Source organism: Athene noctua, chromosome 19 (assembly GCF_965140245.1).
Source record: "Athene noctua chromosome 19, bAthNoc1.hap1.1, whole genome shotgun sequence".
Taxonomy (NCBI): domain Eukaryota; kingdom Metazoa; phylum Chordata; class Aves; order Strigiformes; family Strigidae; genus Athene; species Athene noctua.
Genome location: NC_134055.1, coordinates 12,752,337 through 12,769,238, shown reverse-complemented (window position 1 = coordinate 12,769,238; position 16,902 = coordinate 12,752,337). Strand labels below are relative to the sequence as shown.

Below are 16,902 nucleotides of genomic sequence, written 5' to 3'. Positions count from 1 at the left end.
AAGCAAAGGAGGGAGGAAAAAAGTGAAATAATAATACTAATAATAATCCTGTCTGTGCACCTGCCTTTGAACAGCAGGAGTGAGGCACACGCAGCAGAGGGCCCTGTGCTGCACCAGCAGTTCCTGGCCCTGCTCAGGCCCAGGAATCCAAGGGGCAAGGCAGATGTGAACACAACCTTTTTATTTTAAACTGGGAATAGAAGCAAGGAAGAAAATTGCACATTCACACTAAAAATCCTCCTCAGCCACACCAGGAATGATCCAAGTCCTCAGTTTTAAGTTAAAACCCAGCCTCCCCCAGCTGTGCCTGCAGCCCAGGCGCCAGGGACTATCCGGGCAGGGAGGGGACACAGCTCCAAGGCCGTGTGGGGAGGGGAAGGCTGGAAGAGCCCCTGGCAGCACCACAGCAGGTGCCTGCCCACAGGCTGCTGCCCACGTCCCCTCTGTCCCACCTCGCCACCTTCCTGCCTGCTGGGAGAGACGCCATGGCACTGTAACACGCCAGAGCTCCTGGGCCTCCTTCTCGGAGAATTAAAAAAAACCAAAGGCTTAGTCACATTCACATACATGACATTTTAAAATTAAGGGGGTTACAGGCAGGGAGGGGCGCGCGGCGGCAGAGCCTGCAGGAGGGGGCTGCTTTCCCCAGCACAGCCAGTTCCTGCGGGGCAGGGCCGGGGCACAGCTGAACACTAGCAACAGCGCGGGGGGGGCTGGCAGCCTCACTGAACCAAGCTTGAAGGAATTCAAAGGCAATTTAGCTTAAATATAAAAATAAATTTTTGTTAAAAAATGTTTAAATATTTGTGTGGTTTTTTTTTCTTTTTTTCTTTTTTCTTTAATTTAGACTTCAGCAGACACACACACTCACACGGCTCGGAGAGTAAAAAACCTGGCAGCAAAGCACTCCTGGAAGTGGTGGGGAGCCCACAGGCATGGTGCCCATCCCTCACTCAGGGCAGGGTGGGAACAGCTTTTGGGTGACCCCTGGCTCCAGCTATCTCTTCCCTCAGGAGCTCCCAGGCAGGGGAAGGGCTGGATGGGAACAGAGGAGGCAGTGCCATAGCTCCTAGGAGCTGGTAAAACCAAAAAGGATGGGAATGAGCTAAAAATAAAAAATAATTTGGAGGTGGGGGAACCCATCTCCTCCAGACTCCTCCTGTTAGCGGCTCCAGAGCACCCCGAGGTGGGGAAGGGGCACCAGAAGAGAGGGGGAGGGGAGAGACTGCCAGGGCTGAGGTCCCCCCACCCAGGGTCCAGCCCCCATCCCCCCCCCCCCCCAGCTGCCTGCCTTTCAGTCACGACAACCAAGGGACAACTCACCCAGCACGAGCAGCCACGCAGTGATGCTACTGTCAACACCCAATTAGCCAGGGCGCGTCCCCCGCAAAGGGACAGGCGCCCCCCCAAAAAAAACTCCAAACAGCAAATCCGGCATAACCAACATGCCGCCACGCACACGGTTCAGTTCTTCCTCCAAACTCGGTTCAATGAGCGCATCGAAGCGGGGGCACGAATAAAGCAAAACAGAGGGGGCTTCAGACGAGCAGGGCAGGGGGGCACAGCCCAGCAGGGAGCACTGAGGTCTTGGGATGCTGCTCGGTGGCCGGGAGAGGGGTGGAGGGACCCCCCCATCCCCACCCCATGCCTGCAGCCAAGGTCCCGAGCTACAGCGCGTCCTCAGCTGGGGGTCTGACAGGGGATTAAGTCACAGCGAGGGCGTCGTCACCCATGGCACCGAGACGCCCATGGCAGGCTGGCACCGGCCCTGGCTCCTGCTCAGCAGGGGTGAGAAGGAAGCAGAGCCCTCCGGAGGGAGCATGTTCACCAGACCACGGGATCAAACCGTGGGGAAAGATTGTTGGGAGCTGGTGAAGACGGCAGCCCTCAGCAGCCTGGACCCGCAGCCAGCAGGAACACGGCATGTCCCCAGCCGGGCTCTGAACGGGGACGTGTGGCTCTGCTGGCTGCCGTGCCGCAGGGCAGGGGGCTGGGGAGGAGGGCACAGGACAACTAGAAGAAGCAAATGGGGGGAAAACTTACACATTATGAAACATGGCAAAATAAAGTGAGGGAGCAAACGCTGCAAATATGTACAGAGGTTCATCCAGCTTTGGCTGTGGAACTGTTCAAGTAAGAAGAGTTTGGTTTATCCTGTCCCACCCTGGGTCACTGCCACCCGTGTGTGGGCACGGGCTCCTCGCGCAGGCCAGCAGTCCCAGAGGTTATTTTTTGCGGGTGTGCTGTCTCCGTGCCTGCAGCCGCTGGCGAGCACCCATCCTGGATCCTGCCCCGATGGAAAAGGCAGGGGTGGATGAACCTGGAAGCAGAAAGGTTGCTCAGGTCTCTGCAGACTCACTCTGAGCTGGCACAGGTATTGTAATACAAAATACACGGGTATTGTAATTCCCATCCTGGGGGGAACAGAAAGTTTTGCATCCCCTGGAGCCCAACAGGTACCACCCGAGCTGGTTCCCAGAGCATGGCCTGGCCCTTCTGCCATCCCTGGCCCGAGGGGACACCCTGACCCATCAGCTCTCCAAGGCTGAAGCACCAACCCCCTCCTTACCAAAGGAAGCGCCGACTCCTCCGAAGCCCGAAGCAGGAGTGCTGGGCGTCCCGAAGGAAAGGCTGCTGCTTCCACTCCCCACTGCTCCTGGGACAGGCGTGCTCTGCCCAAAGGTGGGCGCAGGAGTTCCTGGAAAGCAACATGCCACCATGAGCCAGGGCCAGCAAAGGAGGAAGAGCCTGGCCTTCTGGAGCCCATGGCACCCGCAGGAGGCACAGATGTCCCCCCACAGGCCGAAGCACCACAGTTCCCTGAAAGCAGCCTGTTCACCCAAGAAGCCCTTTTAATGCAAGAAGCTGCACTCTCACAGTAATCCCTGGGCTCTCCTGCCATCAGGGCAGCACAGGATTTGTGGGCCAGGGAGGAACAAAGGGCTCTTTCTAGATCAAGTAGTTGCTCAGCACATGGGTTTCAGCTCTGCGGGAGGTCAGACAACGCAGCGAGGGTGCAAAGCAGTAGGGAAAACCTCAGAGAGCAAGCAAAAAGTGACTGCAATTGCTGGCTGGCAGGGCTTTTACTTGCCAAGAAGCTCCAAATTGCTTTTAAGCACCAGCAAGCCCTTGACTTCGGCAGGGCACCTGGCTGGGCTCAGCACTTGTGTGGAGCCAGGGAGCTGGTGGAAGGCGCAAGGAGCAGAAGTTAAGGATTCCCCTCCATCACCAAGGGCTGGGGATCAGGACAGTGAGCGATGGAAGCACCTTCCCTTCCTACAGCAAGGCTCTGCACAGCACAAGCACCAGCCCCTCTGGGCTGCTGAGCCTAGGGAGCTCAGCCAGGACTGTCAGGAGAGCTGCTGCCTAAATCCAGCCCTGCTCTTCACCACTCCAGAAGGCCCCTCCGCCCGCACTCACCTCTGAACACAGGACTGCTGTTGGGCATGGTGAAGGCGAAGGGCGTGCTCTGGTTCTGCGCACCCAGGGCACTCTGTGTCAGGGAAGAGCCGAAGGGCGTCGCCGCCAGGGCTGCCCCGCTCTGCCCAGCCCCGAAGCTGAACGCCACGGCAGGGGAGCCGCTGCTCAGGGCGGGCGTGCCGATCCCGAAGGCGCTGGTGGAGGGGCCTGGCTGGGCGAAGGTAAAAGGAGAAGGAGTGGTGCCGAAAACAGTGGTGCCAGTGGTGCTGCTCGTGGTCTGCGTGGTGGAACCGAAGCTGGTGGTGGTGGAGGTGGCTGTCCCAAAAGAGAAGACCGACGTGGTGGTCCCGAAGGCCACCTGGGTGCTGCTGGTGCCAAAGGAGCCCTGGGTGCTGGCTGTGCCGAAGGCTGGCTGAGCACCGCTGCCAAACGCTGGCTGAGCAGCGGACTGGGCTGTGGGGGCTCCAAAACTGAACGGGGTGCCAAAGGTGACGGGGCCAGCAGCGGGCTTGCTGGCAGGCAGCTGGTTCTCCACAGCACCGGCACTGAAGGCGGGCTGACTCCCTGTGCTGGGATACGGCAGCAGCGGCTTTGCGCTTGTGCTGAAGGAACTGCCGAACGCTGAAATGGAGGGGCCAAATGTCAATGTCGCTTGACCTGTGGTGGTGGCCGGGGTAGAAGAGGTCAGCGTGGTGTCCCCAAATATGCTAAAGCCCACAGTGGTGGTAGGAGCCGTTGAATTTGAAGGTGCCTGGCCAAAGGCAGAGCCTCCTGGGACACTGGTGGTGGCAGGGACCGTGGCTGGAGGTGGCTTTCCAAACTGGAACATGGGCCCTGGGGTGGCAAAGCTGGTTTCCGTGCTGGGAGCTGAGCTGGTCAGGCCTTGGAAGAGGAAGGGCTGTGACGTGCTGGTGGACGTGGCAGTGGTGATGGTCAGGCTGGTGGTGGGGCCAGTGGAGGCGGGAGGGTTGAGTCCGAAGCTGAAGATGGGTTTAATGGTGGCATCTGTGGAGGAACTCTGCATGGTGGCAGTTGTAGCCGCGGTGGTGAAGATGACGTTAGGTAGACCTGTGAATCCTGCCTGGGTAGTCGTGGAGGCCGCAGGCAGGTCTGTGGCCGAGGCCGGCTGTGACGTTGGTTCAAAGGCGAAAGGAGAGGCCACTGCTGGAGATGAAGCTGTGGTAACGCTGCCAAAGATAGGCTTGAACATGGTGGTGGTGGAGGATGTCGAGGAGGGGCCGGAGCTTGCAGACACAGTGACTGTGGTGGAGATGACAGCTGTACAGGGTGCTGTGCTCTCACTTTTCTGCAAAGTGCCAAAGATGGGTTTGAAGACAGGGCTCGTGGTGGGCACGGCAGCGGCCACAGTTGTTGCCGGCTGGCTGGCAGGAAGGGTGTTCACCACCCCGAAAGGGGTGCTTGGTTTTGGGAGGGAGGGAGGCTTGCTGGGGGTCTGGCCCAGCTCTGGGAACACAGGAGATGCCAGGCTGCTGGGGGCCTGCACCCCCAGGGCAGGGGGGGCTACAGGGGCAGGCGTGCTCAGCACAGGCACGGGCTTGGTGTCAGCAGAGGTGGTGGGCAAAGAACTTGACTCCAGTGATACAGCAGGAGCAGGTGGCTGTGCAGCTGGTGGAGGTGGCTGGGACACGACCTCAGCTCCAGTGGAGTCTGAAAAAGGGAAAAGATCATTTAAGGATAGGGGGTCACCTACAATCGGCCCACCCTCCCACCCGGCACCCATCTCGCTGCTGCAGAGGCTCCTGGAGCAGCACCCACCCATACCAGACAGACACAGCCCGCCAGATTTACCGCAGCTCCCAGCAGGACCACGGGCTCAGCGTCCCCAGACTTGCCCTCCCAAGACCTGCCTGAGCTCCACCACCAGCAGAGCATTTGAACAGGGAGTTTTGCCACCTGCCTCCCAGAGAGGCAACGCAGAGCTTTGACTGCGCCTGCTTTGCTCTGCCAAAGTCCCACTCTGCCGATCCTCCTCCTCCTCCTCACCTGCTGGCACAGGCGCAGCCTGGCTGCTCTGCATCTTCTTCAGGCTGTCCAGGAGTGAGTTGGTGCTGGCCAGGACAGGAGCTGTTGAGGCAGGTGCAGGCTCTGGGGAGGTCACGGCGAATGTTGTCTCTGCAGTGGTGCTGGGGACTGCATCTACTGGGAAGGAGCAAAAAATCAGGACCTGCAACTTGCTGTAGGGGCCTACCCCTTAGCAGAGCTTCCACAGGAACATCACACAGCTCTGGCCCTGGAGAGCCTCACCCATCATCCTGAGGACTCTGGGCGTTAAGGTCTCCTGAATCTGAAGGCACTAAGAACACCCCCAACCCAAGGACCAGGCAGTTCTGGCCCAGGAGCTCCCGTGGCCTGTGCTACACCGACAGCCCCAGCCTGGGTTTCTACTTGTAACCATCCCCTCTGTGTTCCCAGTCTGCCCTTACCAGCCTTATCCTCCAAGGCTCTGTTTAACCGCTGCAATGCTGCCGCCCTCTCCGCATCCAGGTCCTCTGACGTGATGGAGTAGCCCAGCAGAGGCGGCAGGGGCTGCCAAGAGAGAGCAGCAGCTTAGCTCCTTCTCAGGGAAGCCAGCAGAGCCTCTCTGAACGTGTGGTGAAGGCTGGCCGTCGCAAGACCCGTGAAGCAGGTGGTTCTGCCACAGCACGCTACCGCGGAGCTCCAATCCCCATTCATTTTGGCCCCCGGCTTGGCACTGAGGGCATGGCAGGCCTTCCCCAGGCCATTACCTGGTCCGGCAGCAGGCAGCACAATCACGCACAGCCCACCAGACACTGGGGCTGGGGATAGCGTCACTTCCCACTTGGCCAAGGACGGGGCCTCCTTCCCGAGGGCAGGCAGGTCAGTCTCCCCCCAGCCCTGCAGAAATTGCAGTGAGCACATTCTATCGCCAGAGGAGGGCAAAAGGGGCTGCGAGACAGCGACGTACCAGCACCAGCTGGTCCACTGAGCAAGCTGACAGCAACTGGTTCTTCCGTTTGTGGTTCCTGCTGCTCCCCGATGCGGACGGTGGACTCAGGGAGTTCTGCTTCTTCCGCACCGGCGTCTCCACCGCTACAGGAGGAGACAAGTCAGGGCCAGCTCCGGGCAGAGGTGGCATTTGGCTTGCACCAACGGGGTTGTCCCTTCCGACTCCTCTCTGGATGACCCATCTCAGAGGGCACAGCCGGGGTCCAAGCCGAGGACAAGGCTGAGATTCCCTGGAAGAGCTGCAGCCCCTTCCCACCTCCACGGACAGACCTTGCACACTGCCTACCCAAGCCACAGAAGCGCGCAAGCGCTGTGCCATGGGATCCTGTCTGCAATGGGCACAAAGGATTTCCTCTCCATCTTAGCTGAGGAAGTGCTGGAATAAGCTCAGCCTGGAATTTGATTGGGGTGCTACTTGTAGCACAGCTGATCTTGCCCCAAGGTGGATACCTGGACCCGTGCTGGCTTCGGGGGTGGTGTTCCCCCTTGCAAACCAGCCCCCAGGCATCTGCTAGCACACTAACACTGTCAGCAATCCTTGCTTATCACCTGGAAACACCCTCAGGGCAGCTGCTGAGGCCAGAAGTGCCACTGCCTTGGTACCAGGACATTCCTAGTTTCCAGGTGACATCTCAAGCCAATCCCACCTGCAGACCTCAGCTACCTCCTGTCCTGCTGCTTGCTCACACCAGTGGCCCATCCAACCCAGGCAGAGAGCTGGGGCCCACCTACACCCACCTTTCTCTGTCTGCAGCTCCTTGTCCGATTTCGCTGGAGAGGAAGTGTTGGAGCGATGCAACTCCTCTTCCCTGTGCAAGCGGGAGAGAGCCAGTTAGGGTCAACCCCAGGCTTGGCCCCGTCCCCAGGGAGCAGGATGAGACCGAACACACAAAGGATTCCCACCAGCACCCATGGTGTGCTGCTTTGCCTCCACCAAACAACAGCCCTAAGGACAACAGCCTTGCCCTCACCACACCAGCCTGAAAACAGTTGCAGTTGGAGAAGCTGCTCCCCGCTCCCAGGACCCCAGCTCGGTCAGGCCTGCACACCCTCTGCAGGACAAGTCAGCCTCAGGGGGAGCCGGGGGGCCCGGATGGGAGCCGCAGCCCCTCACAGGACCCTGGCTGGGACCCACCCTGTCCCCGGGGCAGGTGGTTGTGTTGGTTTTAGTTACGACAGAAGCTCAGATCCTGCTCTGAGCCAGAAGAGAGGAAAAGAAGGGCCTGTGCTCTGAATCAGGCACTAAAATACAACTCTGCTGTAGCTCCTGTGAATTGATTTTGAGGTGATGGCAAAAATCTGGGCCCGTTTCTTCCCAGTGATTTGGCAACCAGCAACCCAGGCCTCGCCACAAGGCAACGTCGCTTCTGCAGCCATCTGAGCCCTCAAATCTCTAACCCAGCATGGGAGAAGGGCAGGGACGGTGCAGCTCAGCACTGCTGCTGAGACTGCGGCATAACAAGGCAGCAGAGATGCCAGTTGACACAACAAGGTTTCCACGCTGGCGGGTGACGCAGCAGCCCCATCTCAGAAAGGGGCCTGGAACGTCCCGGCTCTGGGGGCTGGGGTGGCTACGAAGGCAACTGCTCTCCTCCCGGCTGGCACTGACAAACGAGCACGCGCCAGGCGAGCGGTTAGTTACCTGGCTTTCTTAAAAGGCCACTCCGGTGTCTGGGAGCAGGAGGACGCCGGGCTGGATGGCGGGGACACGCTCATGCCACTTCTATTCTGCAGCTGGAACACAGAGACCAGCAGTAACTCAGTATGGGGCTGGCAGGCAGCAACCCTACTGTTCGCCCGCAGATCAAATCCCATCTCCCAGGGCCGTGGCTAACGAGCCCAGAGCCTCTCTTGCTTCAACACTGCTTAACTCCCTCCCACGTTCTGTGGAGCACAAAGTCTGGCCACCCCAAACTGAATCCACTCTGGGAACAAGTGGCCTCCAGGCTTGTTACAGCTCGGCCAAGAGGAGGGGTAGGGAGGATGCTGCTGGTCCGACGCTGACTCTTGCCTTTGTGCAGCATGGGCAGAGGCTGACCAGCTGCCTCAAACACCCTCATGTGCACAGGGCTGCTCTAGCAGGAGCAGGACATGTCTTCACCAGGAGCTCAGAGTTAATGGATCCCACCTCAAGGATTTTAGACTTGCCCCATCCAGAGGAAACCTTTCCACACCCAGACTGCAGAGCTCCATTAGCCATCGCTACATCTCACCATCACACCTGCGAGCCTGACCCAGGATGTAAGCAGCGTTTTATTACAGCTCAGCAGCTGCTAAGGGGACTTGGGTCAAAGTGGGAGTGCACGGCTCCAATACTTGCTGACTCTGGCTGAAAAGGCGGCAGCACAGCACAGTGATTTTATTTTCCTTTCACCTGGATCTATCCACCCCAGCAGACTGGCCAAGGCTGCGTAGGGAGGGGAAAAGAGCCTCCTTTTTGCTTCAGAGTTAAACAAGCACAGCAGTGGGACTGCTCAGCCTGGGGACTCTCCGGGCAGCATGCACTGAAGGACAAGCAGCACCGCTCCTTGCTGCTGTGGCTCAGCAGCCTGCCTAACCCACAAGGAGATGAAACTGCCCGGCTGAGCTGGCTGGACTCCCTGCAGTGCTCGCTGACAGGTGCCCAGCAACACCACCCTCTCCTAACGAGCTCAGGGCTCGAGTTACACAGGGAGATCCCAGAGAAGGCTCCGGGCGGTGCCTTTGGCAGCGTTTCGTACCTGTGAGAGGCCCCGGCTGGAGCTGTAGGAGCTGGCGATGGCGTTGCGGGTGGAGCTGGGGATCCCGGCAGCGTACGTATTGTTGAGGGAGCTCATGGAAGAGGTGCGTGACCTCTTGTTTGAGCAGTCATCTGGGCAGGGCAAGACAAGGTTCCGCTTCAGAGAGCCAGGCCTAGAGGAGGTTAAAGAAGATTTCATGAGCTCCCCACCACTCTGCCCACAGGCCCTTTAGATGCAAGGCAGGTGGGAGGAAAGCAACTCCACTCTTTCTCACAGCACAGGGCTTGGAAAGAGGCCTCAGCAGTGGCACAGCCCTTACAGCGCCCAGCTTGCATTCAGGGTGACAGACCAAAGGCACGGCCACAGCCTCTCTTGCTCTTCCCCAAAGCTGGGCTCCACAAGCAATAGCAAAACACCCTTCCCAGGGCCCACAGGCTTTCGGACCCCCCTCCCAGCTCTGAGCAGTTGCTTCTGGCCCAAGGGGCACTTACTTGGGTACGAGAGAGGTGGGGGTACCGTTGGCTACCAATGGCTCAAACGCCGACTGCCCACTTCCACTGCTATCATGGCGCCTGCAGGAGAGAGGGCAGAAGCCTGTGGTAGTGTGGAGGCAGCAGAGACAGGGGCTGCCCTCCCAACTTCAGGAGAAGATTCCTTCCAGGTGGGTTCGGCACTGAGAAAGCACAAACCTTGCTTTTTTTCGTGTCACCCAATATCCCAGGACAGAGGTTTCCCCATCCACATCCTGACTGTAGATTTTCTCTCTACCTGGCCCTGTCCTCATCAACTCTCACCCTGAGTTGCCTCCTTCCAAGCACCAGTAGCCCCACCAGCTGCCTGCTGGGCAGAGTAGCTCTGATGTAATTAAATCATTGCTCAAATCCATTATTCCAAGCCACAAGATTTCAGAGAGACTCAGCAGCTCATTTCTGGAGTGGACCTGAGTTCCGAAAGTCAGATCTCTTACCTCTTCCTAGCCAGTTCCCTGGACTGTTTGAGTCAGAAACAGAATACCCCTTCCCATAATGATTCAGTGAAGATCTGAAGTCTTAAAGCAAACCCTGCTGCAAAGAAGAACTGGAGGTGTATGATCAGCCCTGTCACTCAGCCCAAGTGCTTCCCTCGAGCTCAAGCACGCTATCCCCATCGCACAGGTGATCTCCAGCTTTCCAGCTGACGCAGGCTCTTTTCTGCCCTCAAAGGTCATGGGATTTTCTGCCTACAAGCATTCTTTATGCTTGCCAGGATTTAATACCTTCGAAATTGACTGTCATGGCAAAGCTGGGTACTGGCACGTTAAAAAAATAGAATGAACTAAAAAACCAAGCCAGTTATGTCTGTGCACCCCTGCTGTTGCTGTGGGGCTCTGCTCTTGTGGGGCTCTGTATTGGGCCTGGCTGAACTGGAATCGGTTTTCCCCTATAGCAGCCCTCACGGTGCTGTGGTTCATGCTGGAGCTGGCAGGGTGTTGATAGCACCCTGGTGTTGTGGCTGCTGCTGAGCAGTGCTTACACAGCACCAAGGCTCTTTCTGACATTTCCCCCAGTGGGACGGGGTGGGCAAGATCTTGGGAGGGGACACAGCCAGGACAGCTGACCCGAACCGACCAAAGGGATATTTCATACCATGTGACGTCTGCTCAGTATAAAGCTGGGAGAAAGGAGGAAGGGGGTGGGGTCACCCTTGGTCCTCCGAGGCGACTACTACGCGTATTGGAGCCCCGCTCCTGAGAAGGCCCGACATCGCCTCTTCATGGGAAGTAGAGACTAAATCTGTTTGCTTTTGCTTCCGCGCGCAGACTTTTGCTTCGCTTTGCTTATATTAAAACTGCTTTTGTTTCACCCACAAGGGTTAGTTTATCTTCTTTCCCCTCTTTACCCTGTTGAGAAAACAAAGGGAAGGGGGGCGGGAAGTGATAGAGCGACTTGGTGGATACCTGGCATTTAGCCAGAGTCAAACCATCACAGGCTCAAAGTCACCAAGCGGAGGTAAAGGTTCAAAGGTAGAGGGCAATCCAGTGATGGAGGAGAGGACCGCGTGCCCTCCCGCCGCAGGAAGGCGGCTGGTGGCTCCCTGCAAACCGCCGCACCTGGGGGAGCTCCAGCAGCAGCTTCAGGCAGGACCACACAGCCCAGCACTGCCTGAGCCACTCTTCTGCCATCTCTCAGCTCCCCTGCTCAAGCCCAGGCAGGCAGTGCTGGCACATGAAGGGCAGATGGGCCTGAGGCCTCCACGTACACAAGCAGAAAGATGAAAAAGAGAAGGAGTGAGAAGAAAGGCAAGGCAGCACTGTGACCGGGCAGTTAGAAAGGCTCCGGCAGCTCTCGGCACCCAGTATTTATGCCTTGTCCTTCCCAGAGCACTAGCAAAGACACTGCGCCCTCATTTCTTGGAGCTAGAAATCGCTGACCTTGACTAACAAAAGCAGAAGATAGTCTCTCTTGTTTACCTTCGTGTTTTTAGTTCTTGCTAGCTACAGTGCACAAAGGAAGCACGCAGATCTTTTAATGTGTGATGCTTCCACCTGGGGCCAGGAGACTTGGGGATCCTGACTCTCCTGGAAGTCTGGGGCTGACTGAAGGATAGGGATGATAAGCCTACAGTAGATACCAGCATTTTCATAGCAAGTTCCCCTGGTCTGCAAATTCCCGAGATGACAGAGATCGCTTCCCTGCCAGACTTCCCCAATTCACATCCCAGCTTCTCCCAAGGCCAGCAATGCCGGGGAACACGCCTGATCCACGAGCTTGTCCAGACAAAAACCTAAACCACATCCCTTTGATCTCAATGACAAAAGAAGCTCTTGGAGGACCTTCCAGTGCAGCCAGAGGGCCGTGTGACGGGGCGTGCTTCACCTCTGCTGTTCAATTCCCGTAGCGCTTTTCCAACCCAAGCTCCTGGTCCCTGCGTGCTCTGTGACACAGCCCATTTGTCACCACTAAAGTGCCAGCCCCATTTACAACCTTCCCAACACACAGGGAGTGACCTGGACTGTTGGCTTATTATTACCTTCTTTTGATCTCCTGATCGTTCCCAAAAGTCTGATCCTCCCGCTTCTGCTCCACTGCCCTCTTCCTGCTCTCCCTGATGGCATTCAGCACAGTCTCGCTTGCACATGGGTCTGGGCTGCTGCTGGCCACGAAGGCCACAGGTGAGAGCTGCTGCTCCAGGCTGCAAGGCAAAGCAAAGCATGGCATTAGGCAAGTTGGGACCCCCAGAGCAAGATCCCCCCACTCGATGCCCTGGCTGCTCCTGCGGCAGGGGGGAGTGCGTCCTCCAGTGCAGCCTCTCCGCAGGGTTTGGATCGCACAGTCCTCCCCACCGCCCGGCCGGGAGCAGCAGGATGGCCCCGGGGAACTGCTCCGGGCAGCTGAGGACCCCCAGGAACCAGTTTCCCCATGGTCAGGCCGGCCACGGGGAAATTCCATTGGTGCTGTCCACGCGCGAGTCCAACGCGGGGCCCGGTCCCCGCTCCCGTACTCACGCTGGGGCGTGGGCCAGGCCGGCGGCCGGCCGGCCGGTTCTCCAGGCGACGGGGCTGTGGCTCAGGTCGGCCCGGCGAGCCCAAGGTGCGCTCCTAGGCGAGGAGCCCTCCCAGCGTGCGGCGGGCAGGCCGAGCGGCAGCGCGCTTCGGGCCGGCGGCAGCGGGTACCGGCGGCGCAGCGCGGGCGGCAGCGGGTACCGGCGGCGCAGGGATTGCGGCGGGCAGCGCGGGGTGGCCGGCGGGGTCCTGGGGGGACAGAGAGATCAGGGCCGCGGGGACGGGGGGGTGCGCGCGGGAATCTCCACCCCCCCACCGCCGCCCTCCGCCCCGCTTACCCGAGGCTGCGCGGCGGGGCCCTCGCAGGCCTGCCCGAGGCGGCGGCCGGGCGCCCGTTAACGGCCGCTTGTCCGGGCGCGCGTGGGGCGGCCGGGCCGGGCCGCACCGCGCACCAGGCCGCCGCCGCGCCCAGCGCCGCCGCGCCCAGCAGCGCGCCCTGCAGCAACACCAGCAGGCAGGCCAGGGCCAGGGCCAGGGCCAGGGCCAGCGCCGCCTCGCCCCGCCGCCCCCAGCGCCCAGCGCCCGGCCCGCCCCCCGCCATCCCCGCCGAGCCGAGCCGCGCCGCGCCGAGCCGCCCGCCAGCCGCGGCCGCCCGGCATGCACCGCGCGGAGGGCGGGGCCAGCGGCGGGGCGGGGCGGGGCGGGGCCCTCCCGGCGCGCCCGCCGGCCCGGCCCGGCCCCCGCGTGCCCCGCCCCGAGCGCCGCGGCCCCGCCCCAGCCCCCGGTGCTGACCCGGGCGTGACCCCGGCCGGGCCCCTGGGGCCTCCCGCCCCCTCCCCCGTGCCCCCACCCGGCCGGAGTCCCCTCGGCCACGCGGCTCAGCCCCCGCGCCCGTGTCCCCCCACCCCGGCCCGCTCCTCCTGTGCCCGCTCCCCGCCCCCGCCGCCATGGCTCCCCCACTCCGATTCCCGATTCCCCATCCCCGCTCCAAACCCAGGCTCCTCCTTGGCGCCCCAGTCCCCGTGTCCCTCCCGACCCCGATGTCCCCACCCCCATCCTGTCCTGCACCCCCCACCCCGTTCCACCCTGTGTCCCCATTGTCCCAGCCCCTACGGTCACCTGCCTGTCCCCACACGCCCCCATCCCTGACCACCGTGACCCCACGCCGCAGGCACCCGCGGGCCCTCGGCCCCAGCCCAGCACCTGCCCGTCCCCGGCCACCCCCAGGCACAGGGGCAGCTCCCTGTCCCCCTGTCCTGGCTGGAGGATGCCACCACCACCAGCCTGCTCTGCGGCGCAGGGCTGGAGATGGTCCCCCGTGGTCCTGGGACCGTGGGGAGGCCGTTCAGGCTGGCTGCGTTGCTGGGTCCCCGGGGGACACGGGTCTCCAGGGGGGTGCTGCCTGCAGCCCCGCTGTGTCCTGCAGAGCCGGGGGTCACAGGGCAGGGACAATGGCACAGTCCATGCAGAACACGGATGTAGGAACAGACCACGGCTGCGGGGACAGGCTGTCACGGGGCTTTCTGCAATGCAGGGGGTAGCCCTGGCAGGGCCAGGGGTGGGGCGCTGGGTGCTGCCCAGGGCAGGACACTCCAGGAGCGTGGCGTCATTCCCCAGTCATGGCCCACACGGGCCACCCAGCAGCAGCACCCCCCTGCCATGGTGACCCTGCAGCACAGCCAGGGAGGACAGGGTACTCTGCTCAGGGCCCCTGCTGCAGTGTCACCCCCCTCAAAGGGAATGGGGCAATGAGGAGGCCAAAGCTGCCCCTGGTCCTCCAGGGGTGAGCAGGGACCAGGAAGGACAGAGGTGACATGCAGGGTGGCCCTGGGGACACAGCCAGGAGGGGGGCATCATCACCGGGACATCACCCAGGTTACCTCGACAGCATCTCCCCAGACTTTTTCGCAGAGGGCTGAACACACCCATCAGGGCAGAGCTGTGGGACCCCCATGGTGACACAGCCCAGCTGACGACCACCCCGGAGCCAGGAGGGCTGGGCTGAAGGCTTTATTGAAAAATCGAAAACACACGACGTAGTAATTATTATACAATGAAAAAAAAAAAAAAATCAACCCAACCTGCAGTGGAAGGGCACCCCCACTGTCCCCGACACCAGCCACCAGAGACAGGGACCACGCAGGGGACACTCCCCCCCGCCAGCGCCCAGCCGAGATACAAAAAGAAGTGGTTTCGGCCGAGAGTGGTGCCACCGCCCCTAAGCCCCTGCCACCACCGTGACCTCCTTGCATCGCCCCAGCCCCAACCCAGCCTGGAGGCCTGAGGTAGTTGGGGGTACCCCACGCAGGCAAGACCCCCTCACCCCCCCAAAAAGAGCGGGGCGGGTTTTGGGGCTCCCCCCATCCTGCAAGAACGGGATGGTTGGTAATGCACCCAGAGGGGAGCCGGCGCAGGTCGGGGTATGGCCGTGGTGGGGCGTGGGGAGGCTGTGGGAGCCCCCACGGGGAGCCTTGGGAGGTCCCCAGCAGGCTGGGTGTGTTGGCAGCAGGGCTGGTTGGGGGACATGGGGACACCGGGTCCCTGCACGGGGGACAGCTGCGCTCTCCTGCGTGTAGTCAGGGGGCAGCCCTGAAGCCATGGTGACGGGCAGGGGGATGCAGGTGGGTCCCACTGCTCCGAGTGCCAGCCAAGGGCTGGCGGACGTCACTGAGAAAGCACATGGTGACAGCCCACCACCCTGGGCAATGCAACCACTTCCTAAAGGGAGAAAGACCAATTCTGCACACCCAGCACCCTGAGGGAGCTGGTCTGGCTGTCTCCCCCCAGGAAGAGGCAGCTGCCTGAAGGCAGGGTGCAGGCAGCAAGGCTGCCAGGCCGGGAAAGACACCCTGGCCCTGCAAGGGGCACCAGCAGGACCATGGGGGCGGCTGTGAGGGACGGAGACAGCGTCGCACAGTCTGACGCCACCGTCCCCGCCGCAGTGAGACGAGCTGGGGGGCCTGGAGCTGGCAGACACCCCCTGCCCTCCGAGCCCCCCGCTCCAAGGCACAAAGGTTCCCTGGCCACTGCCAGCCCCAGAGCTGCTCCTGCCCCTGGCAACGCTGGCACCGCTCCCCCATGCACCAAGGAGGGTGGCGAGGACACAGGGGTGTCACCAGCCCAGGGAGAGCGGGTCCGGGGAGCTGCTTGCTCTGGCTTTGGGGTGCTCTGCTTTTGAGGCACCCTGGCTTCCCCCTAAACCCTCTTCTGTGCTGCTGCCCTAGAACCACCCCCCCATCCCCAGGAGCTGATGGCTTGCGCGGTGGCACCACAGTTGCCCAAACCCGTGCTCAGCACCTTGTGGAGGGTTTATTGCTGGCATGAACACAGTGATCTGTTAGGGCAGGGCAGCCCAGCTCTTGGAGGGAGGGGGGCGGGGCTGTGGAGCAGGCATTTTGAGGACTTAGGATGGGGGGCAGAAGCTCACAGCAGCATCTGTCCCACTGCCTGCCCCACTCCCTCCTCACCACCCTCTGCTCCCGGTGTTGCTGCTGCCAGCACCCTGGCCTCAGAACCCAAGGTTGTCCCACAGGAACGCTCCCCCCACCCTGCAGTGGCCAAAGGCACTCAGTGCCCCCACTGGAGTGGGGAGCACACCTAGCACCAAGCCCAGCAGCACCCTAAAAGCTGTCTCCCGACCCGGCGGCACCCCCGGGGCCCTTGGCACCGCGGCAGGCTCCTTTGCGGAGCGGGGGGATGTTTGTGCCGAGCCAGGGACTGGGTTAAGGCTGGAGAAGCAGCGAGAGGCAGAAGAAACCTGACTGCTCAGCCAGAGCTGGCTCCAAGAGTTCTGAAAATCTGTGCAAAAACAAAACTAAAGGGTTAAAGACACCACCCCCCCCCCGGAGAACCCCTCAACCCCAAGCAGCTAATAAATACATGTGCGGTTTGTGGCTGGCGTCAGGCTGGCGAGCCCTCGCTCCCAGCCCCGGGGTCTTGCCAGGCAGCTCTTGGTGCTCCAGCGCTGGAGGCAGCTCTTGGCAGGGGGACGCGGAGGACGTGTGCTTCGGGGTGGCTTTTGCACCAGTTTGTTGTGGATCTTCCCAAAAGGCTGCACCAAGCTGGGTCTCAGCCCACCACGGGGGTGTCCCCTGAGGCTGCTTCCACCGCGGGACTTAATCTGCAGCTGGAGCAGGGAGAGAGGGTAAGTGGGTGCAGAGCAACGTGGTACCCCAGCATCCTTCTGCCCCATCCCCCTGGGACCCCAGGGCTTCACAGGGAGGCAGAGCCCCAGCAGCACCCAAGCACCCTGCCCAGGGGCGATGTGGGTCCCACAGCTCCTGTACAGGTCAG

General features: G+C 61.1%; 2 protein-coding genes across 6 annotated transcripts in view; both read right to left on the bottom strand.

The window, feature by feature from the left end:
- Positions 1-95: 95 nt before the first annotated feature.
- LOC141968159 (nuclear envelope pore membrane protein POM 121-like) lies at positions 96-13,268 on the bottom strand. Its single transcript, XM_074922559.1, is given in 14 exon segments — positions 96-2,320; positions 2,570-2,698; positions 3,421-5,088; positions 5,425-5,577; positions 5,865-5,967; positions 6,368-6,492; positions 7,147-7,217; positions 8,051-8,142; positions 9,129-9,300; positions 9,620-9,700; positions 12,138-12,299; positions 12,613-12,858; positions 12,948-13,219; positions 13,221-13,268. Coding segments are annotated over 14 exon segments (3,417 nt in total). The 3' UTR covers positions 96-2,225.
- A 1,335-nt stretch (positions 13,269-14,603) lies between these two features.
- Positions 14,604-16,902, bottom strand: part of HIP1 (huntingtin interacting protein 1) — a 52,357-nt gene continuing 50,058 nt past the window's right edge. For all 5 annotated transcript variants that reach the window (XM_074923182.1, XM_074923184.1, XM_074923183.1 and 2 more), the window contains one exon: positions 14,604-16,735. In XM_074923182.1, coding sequence (XP_074779283.1) covers positions 16,725-16,735 — 11 coding nt within the window. In that variant the 3' untranslated portion in view covers positions 14,604-16,724. The remainder of the gene's footprint in view (positions 16,736-16,902) is intronic.